Source organism: Xenopus laevis, chromosome 2L (genome assembly GCF_017654675.1).
Source record: "Xenopus laevis strain J_2021 chromosome 2L, Xenopus_laevis_v10.1, whole genome shotgun sequence".
Lineage (NCBI taxonomy): Eukaryota > Metazoa > Chordata > Amphibia > Anura > Pipidae > Xenopus > Xenopus laevis.
In genome coordinates, this window is record NC_054373.1 from 57,046,705 (window position 1) to 57,069,008 (window position 22,304).

At 40.1% G+C, this 22,304-nt stretch overlaps 1 protein-coding gene across 15 annotated transcripts in view; it reads left to right on the forward strand.

The window, feature by feature from the left end:
* Positions 1-22,304, forward strand: part of thrap3.L (thyroid hormone receptor associated protein 3 L homeolog) — a 43,828-nt gene that overhangs the window by 15,779 nt on the left and 5,745 nt on the right. For 14 of the 15 annotated variants that reach the window (XM_018246375.2, XM_018246378.2, XM_018246366.2 and 11 more), the window contains 6 exons: positions 3,455-3,615; positions 12,004-12,858; positions 16,760-17,398; positions 18,360-18,532; positions 19,540-19,651; positions 22,016-22,100. In XM_018246375.2, coding sequence (XP_018101864.1) covers positions 3,488-3,615; positions 12,004-12,858; positions 16,760-17,398; positions 18,360-18,532; positions 19,540-19,651; positions 22,016-22,100 — 1,992 coding nt within the window. In that variant the 5' untranslated portion in view covers positions 3,455-3,487. Of the gene's footprint in view, positions 1-3,454; positions 3,616-7,247; positions 7,398-12,003; positions 12,859-16,759; positions 17,399-18,359; positions 18,533-19,539; positions 19,652-22,015; positions 22,101-22,304 lie in introns of those variants that run through there. The other variant, XM_041581901.1, reaches the window with a different exon arrangement.

Consider the following 22,304-nt stretch of genomic DNA (forward strand, 5'->3'; position numbering starts at 1 on the left):
ATCTGCTCCTTAATGATGGTTAAATATAGCTTTTATAAGTAAAATTTTAAAACCCCGTATTGGTTAAAATAGAGATGAAGGAAGGGTTATTGGGACTTCTAACCACTGCACAGCTCAGAGATGGGAAAAATTGATTTTGTTCTGCAAATATGTACATGGCCGGTATGGATGGAGAAACTAGGCAATGAAGTATCCTACAGAATCTGCTCCCTTACTGCATATTTTATGAAATAGCTGACTGCATGTAGTCAACCTAGGTTAATTCAAAATTAAATATTTTCTAATGAAAGAAAATCTAATTCTAAGCATTAATTGCCTGGCCCTTTCTGCACTGCTGGTTCTGTACCTTGGAACAATGTAGCAAAAGTCACCACTCTTCAGCACAAATCAGTTCCTTGCGTGCTTTTTTTTTTTTACAGGGTTGTAATCAGCTGGTTTCTGCTACACTGTTTCTATAGTGAGTACTAGCTGCAACGTGACCCAAACTGCATTTACACATACCTTACACCCACTAAAGATGGTTAATTAATACGCATTGTGAAGTGTCTTTGAAACAGATTATATACACACACATTTTTGATTCTTTGGAGTCACTCATCTTTACTGCTAAAGGGCTGTGGTTGCCTTGAGCTGGTACTGAAGCACAAAACGTAATGTACAACATTTCTAGCCTACTTCTTTAGTTAAGCTTTAGTTCTCCTTTAAAAGCTATACCAGTGATACCATTGAGTTTTTTCATTCTCCTCTTGATTAAGAACTTTGTCAGTGCAATCCCCATGGTATAGTCAAAAACCCGCTCACTACATGATGGAAAATTGTAACATGTGTTACATCGCTCTTTAATTAAGACCAAGGCTTTATGGCATGTGCAAAATGATCAAGGACAGGCAGCGCATGTGCATAAGCAATCTTTGTGAGCGCTCCTAGTTCTCAAGAAGGTGCACTGAACCCCGAAAGCTCTGCTTTCTTCTTAGTAGAAAGCCTCCTCTGTGATGATCGGTTTGTGTATGGAGTTCTGCAGCACCTTATTAATAACTTATTAATAACTAAAATGGCGGACGCGGCAAAGGGGAAACGTTTGCAGGAGACACGAGTGGAATTTAAAAAAATAAATAAAAATAATAAAGTTGGCGAACAGCTACAGGCAAAGGTGGCTCTATAATATTATGTGGGATGCAGATGAAGCCTTTCCTTGCCCTTTAACCACCTTTTAATCCATCTTGGCTAGATTGTAACAAGGGGAATAGATACTTTTACTAGCTTTTCTTTTTAACCCCACCTTTTTAATGCTGCAGCAATCAACTGTTTTTGTTTTTTGGGCTAGCCATTAAAAATCCAGCTGCTTGACAAACCCTAATATACAGGCTCATTTCATCTAAAACATAGCAATATTAGAGGAGCATAAATGGAGCATGCTTTTTGTGGTAAATATTGCTGCCCCCAAACACATGTTGGATTATCACTGTATTCTCTGGAAAAGATTTTAAATCAGTGAACTACATATTCGGTCATTTCAAAGTAATTATTTGTCATTGGCTTTTTTTTGAATCCCATCTCAACTGAATAAGTATTGCCCAGCTCTGTGAAATCACGTGTATTCTGGGAGAATTCCCTGTCCGGCATGCCTTGTGTGGTTTCACTTTAACTGATCTCTGGGTGGAGTTTCCACTCATTTTGCTTAACAGTTAAGTAGTTTTTACCAGGAAGGAAATATGACCTTTCTGTTAGAAGACTGCTTACTTTGCTACTCCTCTGCACTCCGTGAGTATTTTTCTCTTATTTTATTTTTCTGGTTATTTTCTTTTGGAGCTGATAAAACACGTGATTCTGCTACTTCTCCTTTATGCTTGTACGTTTTGTTTTTACTTTCCTGGTTAGCCGACTTTCCAGTCCCTCTGAAAATAGTCACTATTGCTAGCCAAATGCACAAGCCAGATTCAACTTCTCGTGCACAAAACAGTATTTTTGTTTAAATGTTTACTTATACTAATTTTTCTCTTAAATCTTTTTGGTAATACACCTGTCAGTTATAGCTAAAGAATACATTCCTGAAACATGTATTTTCTCTGATACATTGGTCCGATGGAGATCTGTGTATTCACTGTAATAAAGCCTGTTCTCTGCTGATTTACACACAGATGTCCTACCCCTGTTTAATGTTTAATAATGATAAATGCTGTTAACCTTTTGTACTCTTACAACACTGACAAATCAAAGTCTGAAAGGTTCATATTTGCTCTATTTAGATGTTTACTTTCAGTTTGTTCTCTTCTATTCATGGCTCACATTCCCCTCCTACTCACTATGTGTAATATTATATAGCCTGTGTTTGAGTTCATTCATCAGGCCCTTCTATCTGTAGAACACATGACATTTATGTAAAGCTTGCAATGGGTGGGAACTTCCACAAAATGGCATCTTTCTGCTTGCTGTGATCATGGAAACAAATGAAGGGTATATGAACAGTATTTGAATAATATGTTTAAAGAAAGTAATGCTTATTGTGTTTGATGAACATGACTGAGGAGCCTTTCCTTGCCCTTTAACCAGAGGATTTTGAATTATTTTAAAGGGTAAAAGGGTCCATTTAAAGTAAAGCCAAAGTGCTGAATGTTTTACAGGTTAATTGAACGCCTGCATTCTGGGCTAAATCGATGATCTGATCACAATGGATGTCTATGCAGGCCTGTTGGGAGAGGACCGCATCATCGGGATGTTCAGACCTGCTCAATGGATATCTGAACAATTTACAGCCAGATATCTATGGGGGGGGGGCAGTCAGGGAGTGCCCATAAACATGCAGATAACCTTTTGACTCTGTTTGAAGGGTCAGAATCGGCAGCTTAAAGGAACAGTAACACCAAAAAATTAAAGTAATGAAAATATCATGTACTGTAGCCCTTCACTGGTAAAACTGATCTGTTTGCGTCAGAAACACAACTATAGTTCATATAAACAAGCTGCTGTGTAGCGATGGCAGAAAATGAAAAAAGGCTATATGGCACAGGTTAAATAGTGGATAATGGATACCATTATGTTCTACAGAGCTTATCTGCTATCTGCTGTGTGACCTGAGCCTTTTCTCCTTTGATTGGCTGCCCCCATTGCTTATTAATATAAACAATAGTGGTGTTTCTGAAGCAAGCACATCAGTTTTACCAATGCAGGGCAACACTGCATTATATTTTTATTACAACTTTTACTAGGTTTTTGATGTTACTGTTCCTTTAAATGTTCCCTGTGTGTGACCAGCTTAATTGGGCAGCTTGTATCGGACCATAACATTATTCTGTGTAAAGCTTGACAATTAGTGAGCGGCAGGAAGGAAACAATGATCTGATTACACTTCCCTGTGCAATCTGTTTTCTAGATTTTTACTTAATATTACACATTTGTTTTTAGGCACATGTACAGGCTTTATATTTGGGTTTGAATTATCCTATGTTTTCCACAGGCTTAATCGTTTAACAGACGACTTTGGTTAAAAATGTCAAAAAACAAATCAAAGTCCAGGTCCCCATCTTCCCGCTCCATGTCCAGATCACGGTCCCGCTCCTTCTCAAAGTCACGTTCTCGTTCAAGGTCTCTGTCGCACTCTAGAAAACGCAGACACAGGTAAGAATCCAGAGTTTATTTGATTTTTCTGCAGCATTTCTAACCATTTTTATTAGGATTCAGTTGCAGCTTTAAAAGAGCTTTGTGCAACCCTACTAGATTGCAGTTACCATGTAAAGACGGTATCTGAATCTGATCTGTTGACTTACTCTGGTATATGTGGGATTTAACCAACAGATTCAGAAGTGGCTATAGTCTTGGTGGTCAGATGTGTGACTAAATAATTCTGCTGTTTCAACACAAACATGCATATGGCATGCCTCTGTGTCTTTAGATGTTCTGTTGAGTGATTATGCTTGATAATGAATGGTAGCATATGTTGGACCATAGGAATAGTTAAACTGTTTGACCATAGCTCTATGCTCTGGTTATGGTTATCATATGCCATTAACAAACAAGTGGGTTATTTGGTTTCTGATTACATCTGCCTCTATTCTAATACTGTGTAAATATTTTAGGGGCCTTAGCACCTTGTATTATTGCCCTTAGTCTATTTGTTGTTCAGTGTTTTGTTGCGGCTACTAAACTCCAGAAAATATCCTGCCATAGACAATACTGAGAATTGTCTCTGCTAAAACACTTATATCATGTAATCCCTCTAAAATGCCTTCGATATTTGAGCCATTATGCGATTTAAGTTTTAGCACTGTCTATGGCAGAGCATTTTTTTTTAACGGTAATCTTAATTAATTTTCTCAACAAAACAGGCATACAAAACAGAAAAATTAGGGGACAAAATAGCAATATCAATGTAACTGAAACAAAAACCCAGTTCTGAAGGTTTTTGGGTCACGTACTAGGGATGCACCGAATCCTAGCTACGCAGGACTATAACTAGAGGTATACAGAAGAGACGGCTGCCCAGGGTGCAAGCATGGTGGGGGGAGGGGAAATTAGGTCAGCAAGGGAATGAGTGATCAGGGTGGGGGGGATTAAGTATCGGCAGGAGAGCTGGGACAAGTACCTTTGCCTTGGCACAAATACTGTTTAGAATGCCTCTGTATTTGTAGGTAAAATCCAGATGCTTCCTAGCTCCACCTACTTACTATTAAAAAAAAAAACAAAAAACCATTACCTACATGTTGCATCATGAAGTTTTCGCACGCAAATTGAATGCTTATCTAGTATAGGGCCACATAGTGCCTTCATTTACAAATCTAAATGAAAAATTTAGGGCAAAAATGTAAACTCCACATTTGTTATGCTTTCTTGTATTTCATAATTGTTTTAATGCAAAAACCTTCTGGAGAAATCTGTTTTGATTATAATTAAGATAGACCATGAGATAAGGTAGCCCAATTCCATTTCCATTTCACGGATGTTTCCCATTTACGGGTAGGCAATAGTACCTTCATAGTAGTTTTCTCTTTCTCTCTCCCTCAGAACTCTCTCTCCCCCCCTTCCTACCTTTCTCTCCCCCCCCTCCTGCCTTTTTCTCTCCCCCCTTCCTGCCTTTTTCTCTCCCCCCTCCCTGCCTCTTTCTCTCTCCCCCTCCCTATCTCGGTCTCTCTCTCCCCCTCCCTATCTCGGTCTCTCTCTCCCCTCCCTATCTCGGTCTCTCTCCCCTCCCTATCTCGGTCTCTCTCCCCCCCTATCTCGGTCTCTCTCCCCCTCCCTATCTCGGTCTCTCTCCCCTCCCTATCCGGGTCTCTTCTCCCCCTCCCTATCTCGGTCTCTCTCCCCCTCCCGTATCTCGGTCTCTCTCCCCCTCCCTATCTCCGGTCTCTCTCCCCCTCCCTATCTCGGTCTCTCTCCCCCTCCCTATCTCCGGTCTCTCTCCCCCTCCCTATCTCGGTCTCTCTCCCCCTCCTATCTCGGTCTCTCTCCCCCTCCCTATCTCGGTCTCTCTCCCCCTCCCTATCTCGGTCTCTCTCCCCCTCCCTATCTCGGGTCTCTCTCCCCCTCCCTATCTCGGTCTCTCTCCCCCTCCCTATCTCGGTCTCTCTCCCCCTCCCTATCTCGGTCTCTCTCCCCTTCCCCTTCTCGTCTCGCTCCCCCTCTATCTCGGTCTCTCTCCCCCTCCCTATCTCGGTCTCTCTCCCCCTCCCTATCTCGGGTCTCTCTCCCCCTCCCTATCTCGGTCTCTCTCCCCCTCCCTATCTCGGTCTCTCTCCCCCTCCCTATCTCGGTCTCTCTCCCCCTCCCTATCTCGGTCTCTCTCCCCCTCCTATCTCGGTCTCTCTCCCCCTCCTATCTCGGTCTCTCTCCCCCTCCCTATCTCGGTCTTCTCCCCTCCTATCTCGGTCTTCTCCCTCCTATCTCGTCTCTCTCCCCTCCCTATCTCCGGTCTCTCTCCCCCTCCCTATCTCGTCTCTCTCCCCCTCCCTATCTCGGTCTCTCTCCCCCTTCCTATCTCGGTCTCTCTCCCCTCTCCCTATCTCGGTCCCTCCTTCTCGGTCTCTCTCTCTCTCTCTCCCCCTCCCTCCCTCCCTATCTCGGTCTCTCTCTCTCTCTCCCCCTCCCTCCTCCCTATCTCGGGTCTCTCTCTCTCTCTCCCCCTCCTCCCTCCTATCTCGGTCTCTCTCTCTCTCCCCCTCCCTATCTCGGTCTCTCTCTCTCTCTCTCCCCCTCCTATCTCGGTCTCTCTCTCTCTCTCCCCCTCCCTATCTCGGTCTCTCTCTCTCTCTCTCCCCCTCCCTATCTCGGTCTCTCTCTCTCTCTCTCTCTCTCCCCCTCCCTATCTCGGTCTCTCTCTCTCTCTCTCTCTCTCCCCCTCCCTATCTCGGTCTCTCTCTCTCTCTCTCTCTCTCCCCCTCCCTATCTCGGTCTCTCTCTCTCTCTCTCTCTCCCCTCCCTATCTCGGTCTCTCTCTCTCTCTCTCTCTCCCCCTCCCTATCTCGGTCTCTCTCTCTCTCTCTCTCTCCCTCCCTATCTCGGTCTCTCTCTCTCTCTCTCTCTCCCCTCCCTATCTCGGTCTCTCTCTCTCTCTCTCTCTCCCCCTCCCTATCTCGGTCTCTCTCTCTCTCTCTCTCTCCCCCTCCCTATCTCGGTCTCTCTCTCTCTCTCTCTCTCCCCCTCCCTATCTCGGTCTCTCTCTCTCTCTCTCTCTCCCCCTCCCTATCTCGGTCTCTCTCTCTCTCTCCCCTCCCCTATCTCGGTCTCTCTCTCTCTCCCCCTCCTATCTCGGTCTCTCTCGATCTCTCTCTCTCCCCCCTCCCTATCTCCGTCTCTCCCCCCCCCTCCCTATCTCTAATATTGTTCATGCAGTTGTGTTATGATTATAGGGTAACATTTTAAATTTTCTATGAGCTAAAAATGAAACCCCCACTGGGAAGTTTGTAAATTATAATTAAGCCTATTAGGCAGAGGTCCTATTCCCTTGCGTTTTAAGCCTGCCATTTGTGACAAGTGATTTAAATTGATAGTTCTTGTCCCATGAGGTGTTATTGCTCATCTCCAAGCAACTGAACTCCTCCTTATCTGAATTTGTCTGACAGTTCTGTCAAAGCACTGGTTAGACATTTGTGGCATTTGCTATTTTTCTTTGCCAAAAGACCCTGAAAACCTTGTTTTGCTACTGGACTTTTTAAAATACCATCGCTTTGCATGTATGTTGCTCACCAAACAGAAGATTAACTTTGTTTGTTCTTTGAAAATTGGTGGTTGAAATCTTATATTCCCCAGGGGACTGTGAAAAAGCTGTTGTCTCTTGGGTTTATATGCGATCAACCTTGTGGCAGCTTAGAACAGTAGTGTAGTCCCCTCCAGCAGACCAGCTTTGCAGCTCCGTTTCTCTCAGATGCTGCTGCTAAACCTAATAAAATGAAATCGAAGAAAAAGAGGTAAGGAGTTAAAAGGTTTCAACTACTATATTTAATTTTACTTGTTACCAAATCCATTCCACAGACAAGTGATTGTTGCTGTGTATATTCAGAGTGGTCTTCCCCCCCCCACCCCCCAATCTAATTATGTTAAATTTATGCTTCGTCTTAGGTAATGGATCTTTAAACATTTTACCACAGATAAGTTTAAAATGTTGTAATAAAGAAGGGTCCTCTCTACCTCTCTATGAACAGTATTGTGTGCATTATGTATTTTTAACTTTACACACTGTTTTTAGTTTGCTTATTGAACTGCTGGTGACCAGTTTAACATTATTATACTATTACAACTGGTGGGATGAGCAAAGTTGGTGGTAATCTGTAAGTGTGTGTCATTTTGCTTATTGCACAACTTTTTAAAGCTTTCGGGTGTATTGTACATAAGTGATTTTAATAATCTGGTTTGCACAATGTTTTTAATTCTTTAGCACTAAAGAGAAAAATTAAAATCTCAATTATGATATACTTTGAATCACATGAAAGGTTTGACCAAGGCTTGATTTTGTCTTGGTTTCGTATTGCTCTCGTCCACACTTGCCAGTAGAAATAAATCCTTTAGCTTGCTAAATTGTGTCCCTACCAATGCATTTTCGAATAGCTACACTACATTCAAAACTTGAAGAGAAACAAGATTCCCCTAAAACAGATCTCTGTAACGCACTTCTCCAATTAAAGCTAAAACTCACAGAATTTCCCTATCCTCGATGGGCAGGTAGCTAATTTACTTGAAATATTTTGTGCAGGGATGTAACAGATTATCCAGAATCCTCGGGACCTGGTGCTTTCCGGATAAGAGATTTCTGTAATTTGTATCTCCATACCTTAAATCTAATAGTAAATCATGAAAATGTTAAATAAACCCAATGGGCTGGTTTTGCTTCCAATAAGGATTAATAATATCTTCGTTTGGATCAAGAACAAAGTACTGTTTAATTATTACAGAGAAAAAGGAAATAATTTTTTCCAAATCTAGATTATTTGGATAAAATGAAGTCTATGGGAGACTGGCATTCCGTAATTCGGAGCTTTCTGTATAACTGATTTCTGGATAACGGATCCCATACTTGTACTTTATTTGGGCACATTTTTGGAGCATAGAGTGCAATATTTTGAGTGTACGTTTAATTCACTTGAGGGACAGGACACCTGGCATATTTGGATGTTGCCTGTTGTTCGCTGGTTAGGTTGGGACAGTGGTCAGTAGGTACTGCCTTACTTTGCTTATATTATGCTTTTCTCTAGTTGATTATTTCACTATTTTGGAATGAAACTTGAATACAATGAAACATCAGTGTTACATACCTGATTTTAATTTACCCGCACAGTACATTGTGTTTGTGGTCTCACCACACAATTTAGTATTTTCATGAATTTTGCACCATTTTTCTTTCCTGGTCCCCTGAAAAAAATGTAAAATGGGATTTCTTCTGTAGTATATAGGGGAGAGTACTACTGATACTGAGACTAGACACACATCTGTCTTAAGCTGGCCATAGACGCAAAGATCCGATCGTACGAATCGTGGATTCGTACGATTTTCGGACCATGTGTGGAGAGTCCCAACATTTTTCGTCCGTCGGAGATCGGTCGTTTGGTCGATCGGACAGGTTAGAAAATTTCTGTCGCCTGCCGATAATATCTCTGCGTGTATTGCCGATCGTACGATTTTCAGTGGGAGACTGTCACTAGTGTTGTCAGACATAAGTATCGTACGATTGCTGTCAGGGGCAGAACATTGGGTGATCTGTTCTTATTTGATCGGAATGGTAAAGACTTTGATCTGAATGGTTAGTGGAGGGTCGGGAGATGGGAAAGTCCGATCGTACGTTGATTCGTACGATCGGATCTTTGCGTCTATGGACAGCTTTACTGTGCTCCACAGCAGAAGTACAATATACATGCCTCTTTGGGGAGATTTTGTTCAATTCCTTTCACCTGATTTTAGCGGACACAACTGACCTTGCATGCCACTTCCAATTTTTTGCATTAGATACATGGTTGGCACATTTATTCTCTATACTGGACTATAGGCATGCATAGTGGCCATCCATTTGGAACTGTTTTAAACACGTGCTATTTCAGCAACAGATTTGCTTGAAAAATAGTGGTCAATACATTGCTGTTTCTGTCTTTAACAGCAGGCTTCTGCCTACTTTCATTCTCGTGTGTGTGTGTGTAATCATTTTCTTTTTAAAAAGCCATACTGTTGTACCCTATGGGCAATGACACATAGGGCAATTAGTCGCCACAACTTTTAAAACTCCAGATTGCAGTGACTAATCACTACAATTTCCCTCTCATACACAAGTCGCCACATTTAAAATACGCAGTACTACAGGCATGAGACCTGTTATCCAGAATGCTTGGGACCTGGGGTCTTTCGGATAACGTATTTAGCTTGTCTACTAGAAAATCCTTTAAACATTGGTTTTACTTCCTATAAGGATTTATTAGATCTTGGTTTGGATCAAATACAAGGCACTGTTTTATCATTACAGAGATAAAGGAAATAATTTTTTAAAAATTTTGATAAAATGGAATCTATGGGAGATGGCCATTCTGTAATTCTGAGCTTTCTGGATAATGGGTTTCCGGATAACTGATCCCATACCTGTACTCTGAAGCCACTGTAGCCCCAAGTCCCCACTGGACCTTTTTTTGAGCGAGAAGCCACACAATCTATAACAATAGGAATATAGTGCCTGGTAAGTCATCATTACAAATCTCCATTTATGATGCTATGGCATTTTTAAAAATCTCAGCAATCACCCTGTGTTTCATTGCCCCCCCTGGCCTACCTCCCCCCCCCGGGCAAATGCCCCAAGTTGCTACTTACCCCCTCGGCGCAGGTCCTGTCCACGGAGTTCACAGGCGCCATCTTCTCCCGTGCGGTGTTCGTCCTGGATTACCCGGCATGTGCAGTATGTTCAGCTCTACTGCGCATGCGATGAAAGTCACGAAGTTTCCGAAAAAAGCAATCTGAAAACTGTGACTTGCAGGGCATGCTCAGTAGAGCTGAACCGGCAAATGCTCCTACTGCACATGCGCCGCCAAACACCGTGCAATCCAGGAAGAAGAACACAGGGGAGAAGATGGCGCCTGTGAACTCCGTGGACAGGACCTGCGCCGAGGGGAAATTGGCAACTTAGTGGCATTTGGGAGGGAGGAGGGGCAACACAGGGGAGGGATTTTAGCGCTGAAGGGGTTTAGTTCTCCTTTAAGCTCTAGCAAACTGATAGCTGCTATATTTCCAAGCATGACCGCTGCATAAGCAAATTTAAAATTAATAAATCGTATAAACTAAAAAACTACAAGTTACCTTCTCTGGAAATACTGCTGTCTACATTCTACTTAAAGTTAATTTTACGGTACACTAAACCTTTAAGTATCAAATAATATCTAGAAACAATGCCATTTTAAACTTGTGAAACTACGGCCATGTTGGCAGGGTTGGGCACAAAGGCAAACATATACGATTTTATCAGAAAAAAATTACATCTGTGGCAGCTTAAGTTTAATGCAAGCCATCTAGTATCATAGGAAGATATTGGCAGCATATGCTTATTTTATAGTTTATTCAATATAGAATTTTAAACATGGGTAAATCATATAGAAATATTTGCTATATCTAAGCAACAATATGCCTTCTACTCCCTCTGTATATATTCAGATATGCAGAATAAAAGCAACAATGCACCCAGTCCTTAACTAAGTTGCCAGAAAAGATTGACTCTATACGGAACTGAATCTGAAACATATAATTTGCATATTCACATCTGCAAATTCAAATTTGCATCATCTGTGATCCTAAAACTGTAAAGTCACAAACCAAATACAGCACTTTTGCAGTGAAAGTGACCTTATAATTTTTGCACCTTTAGTGAAGGCACTAGCAGTGATCGTCTCAAAATATGATTGTTTTGCAGTCTGACTCCTGTTCCAAGTTGTTTTTCTGTTTTTTTTTTTCATTTTAACTTCCAGAACCATCTCCTGCAGCAGGCGAGTTATACCAGCTCTAGACAAGAAGCTGGTATATATATTTGCATATATTTCTTCCTATGAGATGTGATTTGTCTGCACAGAGCAACTTTAGGATGTCAAGATATATTTCTGGTCAATTATAAGGTTTAGGATTTTCCTATACAGATATAGCACTATGAGTTTGTGTAGCTCAATGTTACGACTTTTCTTGTTTGTACTCTACTCAGATCAGGAGTTCCATGAAACAGCCACCTACTGGATGAAGAATAGCATTACAGTTACTAATCGCATTTTAACCTTTGTTATACATTAAACATTTGATTCCAGCTGTGCTGCTCACACCATCTCTTTAGACATATGTATAAAAATTCCATCTTGATAATCCTGGCCCTTTTAACCATTTGTAACTGAAATTTCCTAGTACTTCACAGCCCAGAGATCTATTTCCAATAAAAATCTATAAAAAAAAAACTTGATTGGTTTGTAGAATATGTTACCTATTGTTAACAACCTTTTATAACATGTATTTATCTTATAGGGCTGTTTGAAATCCTTGCATTAAGCAGTCTCTATTTGTCTTATCCAGTTCTAGGTCTCGCTCAAGATCTTACTCTCCTGGGTATAACCGAGAGAGAAATCACCCCAGAGTTTACCAAAATCGGGATTTCCGTGGCCACAATAGAGGATACCGGAGGCCTTATTATTTTAGAGGCCGAGGAAGAGGGTTTTACCCAAGAGGCCAGCATAACCGTGGTGGGTATGGAAACTATCGCCCAAACTGGCAGAATTACAACAGACAACCCTACAGCCCCCGGCGAGGTCGATCTCGATCCCGCTCTCCAAAGCGCAGATCCGGATCTCCAAGGTCAAGGAGTCGTTCTAGGAATTCAGACAAATCCTCCTCAGATCGGTCAAGGTCTTCTTCCTCAAGATCTTCTTCCAACCATAGCAGGGTGGAAGTTTCTAAGCACAAGTCTAAGAAGGAGAAAAAAAGTCATTCCAAGGACCAGAGAGGGTCTGTGCAGGCTGCAGATGATGACTCAAAAGAACAGTCTGGATCTGGAGGAGCAGACACTGGCAGCAAAACAGAGGGGTCCAAGGCATGGCAGGATATGGAAACTTATGATACAAGCCCAGTTCCACAGGATAGCCCTGCAGAGCGTGCACCAACAGTAAAAAGCTCTGTTCAGTCTGTGGTGGTTAGGCGTTGCTCACCAAGACCTAGCCCTGTACAAAAGCCCAGTCCACCCTCCCCTTCTGTTTTGCAGAGCAGTGGGCCATATAGGGCTTCTTCTCGCCAAAGTCCATTTGACCAGAGTTTGAGCCCACCGCGAAAGAGTCCTCTTACTAAAAGCCCACCATTGGGTCCTTTATATGGTAATCTAAAGGAAGAGGGCAGGTCTGCAGAGCTGGCAGCACCAATAGGAACCGGGTATAAAAGGTAAGCTGTATTGCCAGGGCTCTTTTCTGATCTTTATTCAAGTGAAAATGAGAATTTTTAAATAAATATAACAGAGTATTCATGAGGTACTTTAGCTAAATGTCGCATAGCATACTTGTTATTAAACATAGTTATTTGTCACAGAAATAATTTATAGAAGTTTAAGATAGGGTGTTATCACACAATTGTCTGCCCCCCCCCATAAGCTTTTTTTGTTTTATCTAATATGGAACGGCCAGAAATACAAGTTGGATATATTATTTGTCCAATTGAGCACTCTTTTCTAGTCTGGAATTTAAATTAGTATGGTAATGCCTGCTTCTCAATGTGTCTACATCACAAAACATAACTCTGTTTATGCCAGAATGCAAGGTATATGAATACCAGATGATGTGGTCCACAGAGTTAGCACACAAAATAAATACAAAAGAAAAGTCAAACATTTCACTACATTACTTTATACAGTATTGCATGTAATATTTAGCTACTAGTACACACTGCACAACCCCTCAAAGGGACGGCTAAAGTCCGCAAAGGATTATGCTAGCAGTGATGTAGCTTATCTAGAGGGCTACAGTACCATGCCAGCATTCCAGTTAGTGTTCCTTTAGCACATACTAAAGGAACTGAGTATGAGTAGTGATATCAGTCTTATCCATTGTTAGTCTTTCAATGCCATTAAAGGAGAAGGAATGCTACCGAAGCAGTATATTGCCAATAGATTAGCCACAATAGTGCAAGCTATAGGACTAGAGTTATTCTGCAGAATGCTTTACCATACCTAAACTGTAAACCGCTCTAGAAGCTCTTTTTGTTTAGGAAAGCAGCTGCCGTATTGGCTTAGTGTGAAAACACTTCCAGCCGGAGTCTCTACCTGCTCATTCATACCTCTGGGTTTAGGTTACAGGAGGGAGGGGGGAAAAGGGAGGGAGTGAGGAGCAAACTGAGCATGCTCAAACCCAAGCCCTGGAGGTCTATGCTGAAAACAGGAAGTCTGATACAGAAGCCCATTTATACACAATAGAAGGAAAGAAATGCTGTGACTCTGAGCAGCATTACTTTGAGGGTTTACTGGTGTATTTATATAGACTTTTCTGATGAAGCTTACTTAATTTTAGCCTTTCCTTCTCCTTTAAGTGCTATAAAAACACAAGGCATTTTTGTCTCCATCTGGTTATGTTGGGGATTGCTATCTGTCACTTCCGTGTACTGCAGTGCTGTAGGCAGCCTGTGGTCTATGAATTAAAGGAAAACTATACCCTTCAAACAATGTAGGTCTCTATAAAAAAATATATTGCATAAAACAGTTCTTATGTAAACCCCTGCTTCATGTAAATAAAACTATTTCATAATATACTTTTTTAGTAGTATGTGCCATTGGGTAATCATAAATATAAAACTGCCATTTTAAAAAATAAGCCCCCCCCCCCCCGGGATCGTATGATTCACGGTGCACACCAAACAAACCATACATGTTGGGTCATATAAGCCAATTAAGAGACAGAGTTCTGTCTTTTGTATCCACACGAATAGAGACCATCACTAAATGGCGGGTCAAGGGAAGATATGTAAAAGGGCAATACTTACTTAAATAAATATTCCAGTTTGATAAGATTCTTTAATATGTCACTTAATTTGATATAAACTATCTGTTGCTCAAGTATTCATTTTGGGGATATAGTTTTTCTGCAAGTATTTGTTCTTAAATGCCATAAAAATTGCCATAGACCAAAGGATACTTAAATCAGATCTACTACAGGTATGGGATCCGTTATACGGAAACCCATTATCCAGAAATTTTCTAGTAGACGTTAAGTATGAAGATCCAAGTTATGGAAAGATCTGTTATCTGGGAAACCCCAGGTCCAGAGCATTCTGGATAACAGGTCCCATACCTATATATGATTCAAGTTGCATTCAAGAAACGTTTACATTGACCAAACAATGATGGAAAATTGTTCATTGCTAGCAGTTAACATTAGATAATTTTACTGTTCAAATAGTTATCCTGTAGTAATACAGTTAAGTCAATATTTTAGTCTCGAACAACTTAACATACATCAATTGTCATAAATATTTACACTATATTTAAGAATAAGGTGTTTTTTTAACTGATTATTTTATTTTCCAGTTGTAACTAGACCTTCCTGTTTATATTTGAAATAGATAATAGTTGCTTATACAAGCAATTCATTCTGATTGGAAGATTTTCGCTGTATCTTGTATGGTGAAGAAACTTTAATTGTTGCTAAATGTCATAAAGCTATTATACAAGGAAAGACATAATCTAAACGTGTTCATTCAAAGAAGCCATTGATCATTAAGAGGCCTACAAGCTGTTATTACAGCTAATTTCTGTGCTTTTTAACACTATTTTTTTGTTAAATATTTTTTGTTTTGTGTTCATTTTTGTTTAATTTTTAAATCCTCTAGGAGACTTGCAAAAATTGTTGAAGTTTTTTTTTTTGCCCACTGAGGCTTTTTTTACCCCAGTCTCTGTTCTTTAAAAGACACAGTCTTCGCAGCAGTGGAAAAAGTGTCATGATCTTAAAATGCAGACAAAATAAGTTAAGGTTAAAAGCAAAATCAAAAATGCCGTTCTGCCAAATGCAGGTTGCTAAAGTGACTGCAGTAGTTTGGATAAAAAGCCTTATTTCTCAGAACCAAAGCTAAGTTAGGACATTTAATGGTAAGTAGTTCCATTTTTTATTGCACCCTGGCAGAAATTGCCATCACCACTTGACCATCTTGACAGCAGCAGTTTTGCCACTAAAATGGATATACTGAGCTTACTTATAATGGAAACATTTTTAAAGGAACAGTGCAGTGTGAAAATAAAAACTGGGTAAATAGGCTGTGCAAAATAAAAAATGTTTCTAATATAGTTAATTAGGTAAAAATGTAATGTACAAAGGCTGGAGTGAAACATTTTTTATTTTGCACAGCCTATTTACCCAGTTTTATTTTTACACCGAACAATTCCTTTAAGTTATCAATAGATGATTAGTGAAAGAATAGATTGTTTTTTAAGTCATTTAATTGCCTTTTTAACTATAGTAGCGGTATCATGGCTACATCAGGATGTCGGGGAACATGTAATATGAAAAACTTTACTGGGCACACACCGGCTGTTTTCGTAACTCTAGTTTAGTCTCATTTCTGCTTTTTAATAGTTGTTTCCAGCTCTTGATATATCTCTTGATTTGCTTTAGGGTCTGGCCACACGGGCAGATTCCACTTCGTGGCGACTAATCTTCCCAATCTGCATTCCGCCGGCTAAAATGAAAATTGCCTGGGGGCATGTACACAGATCGAATCGTTTTCCGAAGTCTCCCGACGTTTCCTTGTTAGGCAATTACGGGCGACATCGGAAAATGAAGCGCTCTGTGTGCCTGCCCCCAGGCGATTTTCATTTTAGCCCCGGAAGGCAGATCGTGGAGATTAGTCGCCACGAAGAAGAGGAGGTTTGTCGTCTGGCGACTAGTCTCCCCATGTGGCCAGACCCTAAGAGAAGGAAACTTAAGACATTCCTTTGGTTCAGATTTAACCTTCTCTTTTATCTGCATTGCGATAGGAATGGATAGTGAAAAGGGGTTATTATAATAACAATATTACCAAGCTTTTTTAGATGTTTTTTCACCAGTGTAGAATTGCTCCATCTTATGATCGTTCCACAGAAATTCCTTCTATCTAATATGTAAATATATATAATCTGTCACCTGAAAAGGGTTTGTATTCTGTATTTATTTTACCACTAAACTGAAATAACATAATACAAACAGATACTTTTACAGTAAAGCTGGGCTTTTGATTCTATAAACTGTGAGAATTTTAGTCTTCATATTCTTTACTTATTGTGTTCAGTGCCCACGGACGATAGATATTCATATTTATTTCCTAGATTTATGGAAGAACAGAAAAATAAGGCTGCTGAACTAGAGAAAGACCATAAAGGAAAGGAAAAGGTGGAGAGAATAAAGGATCATAGCAGTCCCACAGATTTTGCAATGAACGAGCTAGAAAAGGCCTATCGGAAAAGCCAGTCACCAAAACGTTTCAAAATGCGAGAGGGATTGGATAAATTAAAACTGGCAGAGCTGCGTTTTGCCAAAGAGGAAGCAGAACAGGAGAAAAAAGGGCGGTCCAGAAAGGATTCGGACAGCGACTCCAAAAACCAAGACCCATATGACCCTGCCAAGTGGGAAGAGTTGTCCTTCATTCCATCTGCTAAAGAAAAACGTAGGAAATCGGAAGATATGGATGATGATCCTTATATGGAAAGACCCAAAAAGGAAGAGAAGGCATCAAAGAGAGGAGAAACTCATAAAGGGTTCTTCCCAGAAAAGAATTTTAAGGTGACTGGTTTTAAGTCTGTAAAGGAGAGGAGCGAGTCACCCCCAGTCATAAAGTCTGCTGAAGTCAGGGACAAGGAGAAAATGTCCGCTAAGGAGGAACTGGCTTTCACAAAATCCACTTTCTGTATAAGTCGGGAAGCTGGTCCCAGTGTCCGACTTGATTCCTTTGATGAAGATCTTGCACGGTAGGACACTAAAATGTGTGCCTGGTACTATTCGATAGATGCTCTTTCATTCTCTTGTTGATGATTTCTGTTTGCATACACTTTCTGTTATATACACTAAGGGCATTTTAAAGCAAAATGATTCCCTGTTTTTTGACAGCTTCATCTCAATCTCAAGATTGATCAAAGACGCATTTGTTTGATTGCCCCATAGATTTACATATTTTCAATTTGGAGTAGCTAAAATTTACATTTATATCTATTTACAATATGTACCCTTTTTAAAGGGGTGTTAACCTTTAAATTAACTTTTAGTAGGCTGTGGAGAGTGATATTCTGAGACCGTTTGCAATTTGGGTTTCATTTTTTTTTTTAGATTAGGGTTTTTCAGCACTTTTTTTTTTTTTTTTTTTTTTTTTTGCTTTCTTTGCAATTTCAGCAGTCTGGTTAATAGGGTCCTAATTATCCGTGCAACCATTTATTGATATGAATAGGAGAGGCCCTGAATAGAATGAGTTAACAAAAAGTAGCAATAACTTACAGGGCATTTGTTTTTAGAAAATGGTCAGTAAAAGGAATCAAATAATTAAAAAACTATAAAACAGAAGAAATTGTCAATTGAAAAGTTGCCTACAATTAGCCATTTTATGACATCCTAAAGATCCCTAACTATTCGCCTCTTCTTTGGGGCGACTAATCTCCCCGAACTGCTCCCGCTGTCTTCCGCCTGTTACAATGAAAAAACGAATGCGGCATGGCACTTCGTTTTCCGAAGTTGCCCAAAGATGCCTCACGAGGAAATCTTAGTGTGACCTTACCCTAAGGCGATTTACAAAATACTTCCTAAAACATTGACATAGTTAAGATTCTGAATTTGCTCTGTCGGTATGTGAGAGGCTGCTGTCAATCATCTACTTAATGGAGACTTGTTCTGTAAAGTGTTGTTTGATAACAATATGCATTTGCTCCTGATAACTTACAGTCCAAGTGGAGTACTGGCCCAAGAGCGGAAGCTGTCTCGTGATCTAGTTCACAGCAACAAAAAGGATCAGGAGTTCAAGTCTATTTTTCAGCATATTCAGTCTGCACAGCCTCAGCGCAGCCCTTCTGAACTGTTTGCTCAGCATATTGTTACTATCGTGCATCATGTAAAAGGTAAAGTATGCTACAGACCTATAAGTTATAATCAAAAAATTCATCTCTGCTTCATATCAGACAATGCATCTGCCATATTTGTGTTTGTCTGAGTCAGTCTGCTAAGTATTTGGAACATTTGAGTTAAATTTGCTGACATTTGAAATTGTTTTATATAGCTCAGACACAACCTTAACAACTTCTGTCAAGCGTTGTGTAATCATTCAAATGTGCAATAATTTGTCACGTGCTAATGTGTAGTGATATGCTGGCACAAACCAGACCACACTCCATTATTTGATGCTATTAAAAAGTTTTTTTGTTTTTTTTAGCAAAAAGAAATCAGAGCCTTACGCGTTTCATGCCTTATGGGCACTCGCTCTATGATTAAAGGAGGCCTTACATGTAGAGATCCGCTCGTTTGGCGATGTCGACACACATTGAGGTGTGCGATATCAAAATGATCCGATCGTTGGCCCTAGGGCCCAACGATTGGATCATAATGCAGGCAATATGGGCGGTCGGATTGCGGGACCGCATCAATGAACATGTCTGTCGGCAGCTTTTATCGGCCCGTGTGTGGGCACCTTTAGTGCCCATAAGGCATGAAAAGCGTAAGGCTCTTTTGAGATGTCTTTTTGCTAAAAAAAAAAAGTCCTATCAACATGTTATGTACTAGAGTTTTGCAACTCCGCATGGCACTACCCTACCCAGTGGAGACCACTCCAGCCCTTCACGATGTATTTCTATTTTCTAATTTGTATTTGCTTTTCAATTTAAGCATATCTATAGTAAACAGCGAGTGTATCTGTTAAATACTGGAACTGTATTGCTGTTACCATTTTCACTATTCGTGGTTTTGTTATTCCTGTTCTTGTAACATTTTTCTTTTTCAGGTATAAAACCCACCTGCATGTGTTGTGTTAACTACCCTCATTAGATAGAATCTGGGAAAAAAGACCTTTTATGTTTGGCACAGAATGCTGCTGCTAAGGTGTAATTTTTATTTTCTGTGTGTTTTCTCACAGAGCACCATTTTGGTCCTTCCACCATGACATTGAGTGAACGTTTCACTAAATACCTTAAAAGAGCAAAAGATCAGGAATCTTCGAAGAGCAAAAAGAGTCCAGAAATTCACAGGTACATAGAAACCATAACACTAACATAACATGTCTCTATTTCCATTTAGTAATTAAATACAAACCGGTCGCATGAAACTTAAACCTTCTTCTGCTGAAAAATCTGCATAGTTAAGATGTTTATCATAAACAACCAGATTGTGTTAAAGGAACAGTAACACCAAAAAATTAAAGTGTTTTAAAATAATGCAAATATAATTCACTGTTGCTCTGCACTGGTGTGTTTGCTTCAGAAATTCTGTTATAGTTTATGTAAACAAGCTGCTGTGTAGCCATTGGGGCAGCCATTCAAAGCTGTAAAAGGAGAAAAGGCATAGGATACACGGCTGATAGCACAAAAGATAAGTTCTGTAGTATACAATAGCATACTTCAGAATTTATCTGTTATCTATTGAGATAGATACTGTGATTTAATGGCTGCCCCCATGGTTTCACAGCAGCTTGTTCATATAAACTATAGTAGTGTTTGTAAAGCGAACACACCAGTTTTATCAGTGCAGAGCAACTGTACATGATATTTTCATTATTTAAAAACACTTTAAATTTTTGGTGTCACTGTTCCTTTAAGTATGTTTACACACACCAACACTGCATTTAGAACTAGTTAAATTGATCCAGTGAAGCACTCTACACACCACTGGTGTTCCAAACTTTTGGTACGTAGCCTATGGACAGCAAGCGCAGGGACCATCCCACTGGGCATCCATAGCCAGATGAACCTTCCAAGCAATTTATTATTTCTCCCGATCTGCTCCAGAACTCCTTTTATTTCTATTGCATCACATGTTATAGTATAGTATACGATTGACCCACTACATGGGAGGAACTTGGCAATACTGAACCAGACATGTTGCTACCGTCTTTATGTATGATGCTGTTTTGAATCACTCAGTAAAAAACTTTTGAGGCTTGAACCAGGATTCAAAATAGGCTCTGGCATTTCAAGTACACAAAGGCCCTGACAGCAGCACCTCTGGCATCTGCCAGAATGCACATATTGCCAATCCAGACCTTCATTCATTATGGTGGTACACAAGAACCTAAAGGAATACTGTCATGGAAAAACATGCATCGGTTAATAGTGCTGCTCCAGCCGATTTCTGCACTGAAATCTGTTTCTCAAAGAGCAAACAGATTTTTTTTATATTTAATTTTGAAATCTGACATGGGGCTAGACATACTGTTGGTTTCCCAGCTCCCCCTGGTCGTGTGACACGTGCTCTGATAAACTTCAGTCAATCTTTACTGCTGTACTGCAAGTTGGAGTGATATCACTCCTCTCCCCCTTCCCCCAGCAGCCTAACAACAGAACAATGGAAAGGTAACCAGATAGCTCCCTAACACAAGATAACAGCTCCCTAGTAGATCTAACAGCACTCAATAGCAAAATCCAGGTCCCACTGAGACGTATTCAGTTACATTGAGAGAAACAGCCTGCCAGAAAGCCGTTCCATCCTAAAGTGCTGGCTCGGCAAAACTACATGAGATGGCTGCATACACACCAGCATTACAACTAAAAAAAAAAAAGTTTCTGGTTAAATTTTATATTGTAGAATGAATTATTTGCAGTGTTAATAGTGCAATTTAGAAATAAAAAATCATGACAGAATCCTTTTAAGAATCCATGCAGTGGGCATAATTTCCTTCCTTCGTGATTCCTGGCATTATTGCAATTTAAGCAGTCTTAAGGTAAACATTCAGTCATAGTGGTTACTGCTTTAAATACTGCGCGTGGCAATTAAGCTAGCAGCATATCACCTGATCAGGATGTCACAGATAAAAGGTTTTAATGTATTAGGCTCATGCCTGTCTAGGAAACCGTATGTAATCACTTCCAGCAGTTGTCCGAAATCTAGGTTGTGGAATCTTTATATCTATTGGAGTTTTTTGGCTGCTGTGCCTTTTTTTAGAATGTACGTCACTGACTTTTATGTAAATGGCTTTGCCAATAGACACTTTAGTACCAAACTAATGCATATAAATAATACAATGCTGAGAACCAACACACTTGGGTTTATTCATAAGCACTGGGCAAATTTGCACCTGGGCAGTTACCCATGTCAACCAATCAGATGATTGCTTTCACTGTTCAACCTGCAGCTGGCTGAAAAAATTTAATCCCTCATTGGTTACTATAGGTTACTGCCCAGGTGCAAATTTAACAAGTGTTTATAAATGAGCCAATTAGACACCAAGAAAAAAGGACGGCACTCCGGTACATGGAATATACTTTTATTCCAAGCTCATGCAAGCATCCAACGCCCTATTTAACGCCCTTTATAAATGAGCCCCAGTATATTGAATTGTAAAGTGTTACAAATTTATACAAAATTAATTTAAACTGATTTTATCTTGGACATTGTAGGAGAATCGATATTTCTCCCAGTGCTTTTAGAAAACATGGATTTTTGCATGAAGAAGCTAAACACTCAAAGGAATCTAGCCACAAGGTAAGCATATTCTATCATGCCTCCAAAGACCAATACTGTAAAATAAGAATAAAGTGGGTGTTAATCTTTAAGACATGCTTCTCTTGCTCTCTACTTAAGTTTGTGTTTTTCTTTTAAGGATGTGCAATATTTCTAAAAAAAAATATGATCTGCAAAGTGTTAAATTTTTAATAAAACAAACTATATATCAACAACCTTTGTGAA